The sequence below is a fragment of the Anneissia japonica genome, unplaced genomic scaffold (assembly GCF_011630105.1).
Source record: "Anneissia japonica isolate Jap-2015-1 unplaced genomic scaffold, ASM1163010v1 scaffold287960_len3192837_cov198, whole genome shotgun sequence".
NCBI lineage: Eukaryota > Metazoa > Echinodermata > Crinoidea > Comatulida > Comatulidae > Anneissia > Anneissia japonica.
Window position 1 is genome coordinate 880,368 of NW_022712725.1, and position 8,036 is coordinate 888,403.

An 8,036-nucleotide genomic window follows, 5' to 3' on the forward strand; every position below is an offset into this window, starting at 1 on the left:
AATCAGGGCTGTCTCTTATACACAGCTAGATGGGTATAAGAGACAGGGGTTAAATGTATTAACAAGTGTAATATCATCGACATACTTAAATCGACTGCATGTAGACTCGTAATAACACATGAAAAAATCAGCGGGCCTAATGCCAGCCCAAGAATGCAGATCCATACTTAACTCTCTGACGTCGAGAATGTAAGAATTCAATGATCCGGGGTATAATTTCATTCCTGACTCCAAGTTCAAGAAGCCGATTAATAGCAACAGAATGATCAATGCAATCAAAAGCATTGGTAAAATCTGTAATTACCATAGCGCCAACAGAATTTTCCTTGTCTAGCCCTCTATATAGCTTATCTAACATTTCAATTAGGCAATGAGTGGTGGAACATCCATGTAAACATCCAAATTGGTAACGGTCTATATTGTCGATAATATCCAGCTGCCTTGCTGCTTTTAATCTTACTAAGTTTAGAGTACATTTCGCAAACTTCGACCAAAGGGGGTTTATTACATGGCATGAAAGCAGGAAATAGAGAGGTGTATCTGGTTTCGATTTTACTCGATTTAGCGATTTAAAAACGACAAACACAACAGTAGAAACACTGTGAACATATTTAAATTTTATTTAATTTATTTTAAATTTGCAAAAAGGTATCTCGTGTTTCACCCAAGAGCCGGCCGGATTGCTAAAAAATAAAATAAGTTACTATCTAGGTGGCTCTCCAAATAATGATATTCCAGTTAAATAACAATTACAAAACAATACCAATTTGCACGGAACACTCCAACGTCCAGCACATGTATGTTGGGCTAACATAGACCTATTTCATATAGCATACCTGCATATTGTTCGAGTTTTGGTTCATACGTGCTCCAGAAGGCACACTTGTCGGCTCGATAAGCTCGTTCAGGTGACGACGTCGGATTAATATCGAGGTAGTTAAGTTCAGGAATTGTAAACTCTGGCCAGACGGCAAGATCCTCATCAAAGGAAGGGGTTGACACCTCACTCCCTCTGGTATTTGGATCTCTAAGGGCATAAACAGGAGTAGTTGAAAGTTGTAAGCTAAATAGCGTAGTTTACAATTTGTTTAGACTAAGCATCTAAATGTTAATAAAACTTACCCTGTTTTTGCAAAGTTTGTCCAGTATCTCATAAATTCCACCGACAAATTTCGGTCGGTATCAGACGGCTGTTCTAAAGAGTAGATATGTGTTCCATTAAGAAAAGGCAATCCAAACACAAATTGGAGTTCTTCGGCATGGCCAGCTCCAAGCCAGTCAAAATCGAAACCAAATATCGGAACTTTTGGTGTATGAGACATCAGATAAACATACACTTTGTTACCAACTGGGACATGCGCACGCTGTACTGCGTCACTTGGGCAGAGAAACTGAAAATCTGTGGCCAATTGAACACCTGAATCAAAATAGTTAGCTTCAGGGTCGTCTGCGTGAGACCAGTCGGTGTATTCGAAATATATAGAGTCCAAAATATGGGGATTTGATGCTTCCTCAATTGGAACAAATGCTGTTGGAATTAGATTAAGGAACTGGGATTTGGAAACTTTGGGAGTATCTGGAGTTAGGTAGTCTGGTAGGTATAAGTAGAAAAGTGTACCATCATCTTTGTTTGTTCCAATGATGATTTTTGTATCAGTTTTAAACTCTCCATTACGTATCAGAATCTCTGGACTGCTTTCAATAAATATTCCGTCTACTACTGGCCCCGGATAAACATTTATCTGTTAAACATAAACAATTATTAAAAATGATTTGAAAATTACAAGTTTATAGGAATTTTAGCCTATTTATTTAGATAAGGATTAATCAATTGGTTAGAAATATAGTGATATTCTTTATTTTGATAATAAATTGATGATTAGAAGACGCTTTACAATGTATGATACTTTGGATTGTAATCTCCAAACCTTTCGATTAGTATACACTAAAGCCTGATTTCCATAAAAATCGCTACACGATACCGTAGACTCCTTTGGTGACGTCGATTAGTAAGCTGAATCAGGGAGTGTTCTTGATTGCGTCGGGGACAGCTACGCACTGCAAGGATTGCAGTACAAACTCTGTAGCGACTGTGCAGCGATTTTACGGAAACCAAGCTTAACCGTCTTAAAGAATGATGAAGAGCATCATTCGGTATACCGAAAACATTTTCTTAATTATTATTGCCATTTCGCTATGAAGTCTTTAAGGATTAATAACATTATTAACATTATATATTTATTTTATATAAACAATATATTTATTAGACGCCATTGTTTAAGTATGATATAGTTATGCTGTTTTTTCATACAAAATATAAAAAATTTGAGTTGACTGACCCAAAAATACAAATGCATATTATATAGTTTAAATTCTAAAACCGGTAGCGAAATGGCAAACACCACGCTAAAATATTGTTAAGTAGCAATATCATGGTATTATTTGATTTGAAGTTATTTAGCAATGAGAGTAAAATACAAAATACAATTTAAAACTGTGAAAGTAAGGAATAGCCCAAAAAGGTTTCAAAGAAACTTATTTCCATTGGGATCATGCAAACGAAAACAAGAAAATTTGCTTAAATTTAAAGTGATCATTAATAATATTAAAATAGACAATATTAAAATATTAACAATTTGAAAACTAAAAACTTCTTTCACCTACTTAAAATTAATGAAAAAATAGACTTATTTGACTAACTGAAAGTTAATTTCCATAACAAAAGACTTGGCCTCAGTGTGGGGGGGGGGGAGAAGCTACCTTTCCCCTATCGGGGAGATAAACGACAACTCGACGGGAAGCAAAAAAAATATAATTATTTTCACCTAATACTAAATGGTAGATTCTATCAATCTATCTACTATAAAATCAATTAAATAAGCCGTTGAAACCCCTAAATTGTCAAATGTTTTGAAGGCTTTTCCCCCTGGACCATTTTCGAAACACGCCCACTTTGCTCTCGTCGGGGATATTTCCCCAACCCTGTCGGGGACCTCAGCTTCCCCGTCGGACAAATCCTGGCGCCACCACTGAAGACTAGGCAATATAGGAAATCATTGAACACCTATCCATTTCACAGGTGGTCTTTGAGAGACTTATGAAAATAGTTTAAAATGTGGAGAGCTTTATTTTTGTTGGTTGAATCTGTTCCAATTTTAATTTAATTTAATGTGAAATAAAATGTTTTGTCAGCACCGCGCCATTTATAATAATTTATAGGGACCGTAAAGTTTACTGAACTGCTACGTGTGAAACGGTGATGACAATTTTGTATGAGTTTAAATTTTTGAGTTAAATAAAATGGGACCGTTTTGGTGAAAATGTTGTACACATTACATAGGCCTAATCTTAAAAACTTAGCTTTATTAATAACACTAAGTAAACCGATATCTTTTATCATGTTTGAGAAATCTGAAACTTTTTTGAAAGATCCTGGCATTAGAGATCTCAGAAAACCAAGAAGATGAGAAATGGCTTGAACCAGAGCAAATATAAGTAACTTGCGACTATTATAATGAAAGTTGTTGTGACTAATATAACAATTTAATATGAGAATTAACTAGAAATTATCGATTCAGCAATGAGTTCGCCAGACACTTGTTAGACAATCTGAACGCACACGTAGTTAACAGAATTAGACGCTTTCACAGAGCAACCATTAAAACCGAAGATTCAAGGCACTTTCACAAAACTTCCTCAATAAAAGCAGGGTCGGGATCAGAAAATAAAATTGCAGAATCGTCCGCATATAAAATAACCTTACAAGAGGGGTAAAAAAACATAGCAATGTCATTTACGTAAACAAGGAATAGAAGAGGCCCAAGAATACCGGTACTGCCTTGGGACACTCCACACTCTATTGGCAAGACCAGAAGAAAGTACCTTTCATATAAACAGACTGTTTACGGCCATTTAAGTAGGGACTAAACCATTCAATTGAAGCGCAGCCAGAATCATTTAAACAAGTAATTTCAATAAAATATTATATCCACAAGTGTCAACACTAGCAACGGAAAATATCATGTTGGTCGTTTTTTGTTTGATAACAGAACTTTAATCGAGGTAAGGCTAGGCCTAGCCTAGCAGTGTTGCTAGGCTATGTTTCTGGCACCTGTCTCAAAATCAAACATAACAAAATTCATCCGCCTGTGGAACACAAAAAAATCAAATTTGAGTCTTATTTTACTTATTTTTCATGTATAGGAATGTCTAAATTCAGTTAAACTAGCAATTGTGGATTATGTTTATAAATCTTTCTAACATATATAAGTCAGATTTTTCTTAAAAATATGAAGTTTTGCTTGGAATGGGGCTTTAAGATGTCACCACTCATAAAATCATTAGTGTTGCGATTTATTCTACATCAGTATTAAGAGGAACTAATTTCTCTATGACATCAATGAATTTACTTTTAAAACTAGCCCATGCAATGTTGACATTGGTCGACAAACACATGAATATGTCCTTAAACATAATTAAATCACAATAATCTTACCCCAACAGACGCATTTGCAACAGCTCCAGGATCGACACCTTTCATGCATTCTACAAATGATTTACTATCCGTAAATTCACAACCTACTTTCTTACCAATGGTGATTGCTAGATCTTTAGCCTTTTCCCGTTCCGTATAGGCCCATTCACATAGAGAAGTTCCACTCTGAAATGTATAATCCATTGAATTCATGTATGCTGGCAAATTAAGTACACTGACAAAGTTTGTTATCATAAAACTTAAAAAATATCAACTATGCAAATTAGCTACCCGCATGTCTGCTATTTGACTTAGATGGGTATCGTCTTTTGACCCTTGCCTATATCTATATTAAAGGACACACACACAAATATATATATATATATATATATATATATATATATATAGCAGCAGCAACAGCAGCAGCAGCAGCAGCAGCAGTAGTAGAGAGTAGCGGCATCAGTAGCAGTAGAAGTAAGCGCGCCTACTGTAGTAGCAGCAGTAGTAATAGTAGCAGCAGTTACAGTAGTACTGTCAGTAGTAGTACAAACATGTCATCAAACATACAATCATTAACCATTATGCCTACCTCTAAAATTGCTTGATTAAAATAATCCCAACTTTGCTTTGAGAGGAGATGATAATCTACACTGGCCGACCCCGCACTTTCACCGAAGATCGTCACACGTGATGGATCGCCTCCAAACGCTGTGTAACGTAACAACATTCTTGTTTGAACAATATAAGTTCTAAACGCCAAAAATTACGTTTAGAAAAAAATATGTTGCGTGTATACATTACTATTACTACTATTATTATTATTATTATTACTATTGAAATATTTGTAAAAAAAAAAACAGTTAAAAACAGTCACATACATCAGTGATGTATAATACAGCAAGAAAGAATGTAAAAATTATACATTCAAGAGTGAAGCAGATTGAAGCTTTAATTTTCTTTTTATATTTATTATTAGGATGCTCGAATTTAACAAGCAAATGTAAGCAGTGCAAGATATGAAGTTGATGACTCACAACGTCATTGTACTGAACATCGTACGAGCACCTGATTTTTTCATTGAAAATATCCCCGCTGTGATGATACTTAAGCAAACAGTATGAAAATAATGCGCATTTTCTATGGTCATATACATCTGTCTGTTATATTGTTTATTTGATCTAAGCAGTAGGCCCTATCCATCAATTGAAATCAGAACCTAAAATTCATAATCTTATGATGGGGAAACCGCATTTTACTTTAGTCTACAAAATGTAATGCAAAAATGACATTATTCCTTATTTATTTCTTCTTGAATTATCATAAATGTATATGGTTAGCAGATATTTGGAAGTATTTTTTATTGCTTTTGTTTTCATACATCAATAAGAACAGTTTACCTCCAATATTTTTGTTTACCCATTTTAAAGCCTCAAGCTGATCGAACAGTCCTGCGTTGCCGGGATAGTCATCATCTCCTGTGGGAGAAAAATAAAGTTTCCAGTGGAGTTATAGTTAGAGGTGGCCTATATGCTCATTTTCCATATTCTATACAGGCCAGTAACTGGGATTCCTTAAGGTAGTTTCTATGAGATTCGAAAAAATATCTTTAAACACATGATTGTGCAGAAAATTTGCCGCTTTTTTAATAGGCCTATTTACAATATACATTAATGATTTCAATATATATAAATTATTATTTTATAGAATTTCATAACATATGAGATAAAATATTGGTCTTAACAGTAAGTTTTTAATGTCTAAATAAGTCAATTGGCTATTAACACTTATTACGTCGCTACTGTTAAGCATGGAGGAATAAGCTAAACTTATTCCTCCATGGTTGTTATGGAGTGTATGAATGTTACGGTTTGATGGTTAAGAACTTACGATCTCAGGGTTTTAGTAGTCACGAGGTTAAATACTATGTTTAAATCTCATAATGATTATTGTCACATAAAAATATTAGATAATTTATTATCTTCTTTACATAATAATGTAAGCCTATCTGTAATTAGCAGATCGCATGTACTGAAACTTCAAGCAATATAGTTAGTTTGTTAAAGTATGAATATATTTTATCCGTACCTGTTGTAAGAAAACCATAAAAGTTGAGCCTGTAATTGATGGTTACCACAATGACGTCACCGGTGGCAGCTAATACCACCCCAGAGTAATCGTCTGTTGAGGCTGTGCCTGTCAGGAAGCCTCCTCCGTGAATGAATAACATGACAGATGCGTTATGTGGCTAAATAATAATGATAAAATAGTAATAATAAATCTATGAAGCATTAAACAAATAATATGTTGGTAAAAACAATATCGCATAGGTCTAATTATACAACATACTGTTTAATAAAAAAAATTATTATATATGACAAAATATTTACACAGAATCGAGGATTCTTTACCTTAGATTGGGGAACAAATATGTTTAAGTACAAGCAATCTTCTTTACCCACAACTGTATACGGATTTGCATCTACAGGCTGGATGCACGGTGGACTATATTCTGTCGCGTTCAAGGTACCTATCCAATGTTCTTTTGGGCTCGGCTTCTCAAAGCGCAGACTACCGACTGGGGGCTCGGCGTATGGAATACCCTTGTATACATCGATATACTTATTGACACCTATGTATGAATCTTCAGAAAAAAGAATCGTCTTTCCTTCAACTTCTCCCAACGTTGTAATTACATGTGGAGATTGACCGTAAACTAACGCAATGATGCAGGAAAGCGTAATGGTTGTGATAATTTTGGAATGCATAACTGCAAGCCACGGGGTATAATGTGTAAACGAATACTGTACTTAGTGTTAAATAGATATTTATAAGCTAGGCCTACAAACTGTTTGTAGACGGTATATAATAAAGCTTGACCTTTGCTCATGGAGATTGCTTATGAAACACAAGTCTATCTCTTCTGTTTACTTGGTAAATATATAAACTTGGACGTTTTGGGCATTCAAATGTCCTTACGCACATTCTCGTCTATACTAAATGAAGCATTAAACATCGACTTAAAAAGTGGATATTTTATCTGGTCACTAAACTCGAAATTAACATTACAGTCGTATTTTTAACAGCATCACTAGCTACGTACGAATACACTTCCGGTTGAAATCTGGCATTGTCTTAAAACAATTGTGTAGGCATATTAATAATATATATTAATGCTTGCAGTATACCACGTAGATAGATCTGAAAAGAACTGTTGTTGTTTGAGAATGTCTTGACGTTTCGATTGAGTTCCTTCAATTGTCTTCAGGAGAATAATATATTAATAATATCTTTCAAGTCTTTAATAGGCTTACAACTTATATTAAGCTTACAATGTTAAGATTAAATTTTGACTGACAATGCATTGATGACGAATGATATAAGACTAACTGTAAACATGATATCATTCCATAACTTTAATTTTAGTTAATAAAAAATTTAAAAAATCCTGATTAATAGTACTAAATGATCGGTAATGTTAAAAATATATATATTAATGTATATGGAATGTAAGCCATCCTCCTTTTATTAAGGATTCCGAGTACAGTAACTGAGTGACCCTTGC

The 8,036-nt window shown here is 34.3% G+C and overlaps 1 protein-coding gene across 1 annotated transcript in view; it reads right to left on the reverse strand.

Annotated features, from left to right (window-relative positions):
- LOC117108038 overlaps positions 1-8,036 on the reverse strand; it is a 25,940-nt gene that overhangs the window by 9,206 nt on the left and 8,698 nt on the right. Inside the window, exons 8-16 of the mRNA XM_033249884.1 lie at positions 7,451-7,467; positions 6,883-7,280; positions 6,560-6,719; positions 5,872-5,949; positions 5,064-5,182; positions 4,496-4,660; positions 1,123-1,742; positions 813-1,027; positions 230-351 (exon numbers count right to left, since the gene is read on the reverse strand). Coding sequence (XP_033105775.1) covers positions 230-351; positions 813-1,027; positions 1,123-1,742; positions 4,496-4,660; positions 5,064-5,182; positions 5,872-5,949; positions 6,560-6,719; positions 6,883-7,280; positions 7,451-7,467 — 1,894 coding nt within the window. The remainder of the gene's footprint in view (positions 1-229; positions 352-812; positions 1,028-1,122; positions 1,743-4,495; positions 4,661-5,063; positions 5,183-5,871; positions 5,950-6,559; positions 6,720-6,882; positions 7,281-7,450; positions 7,468-8,036) is intronic.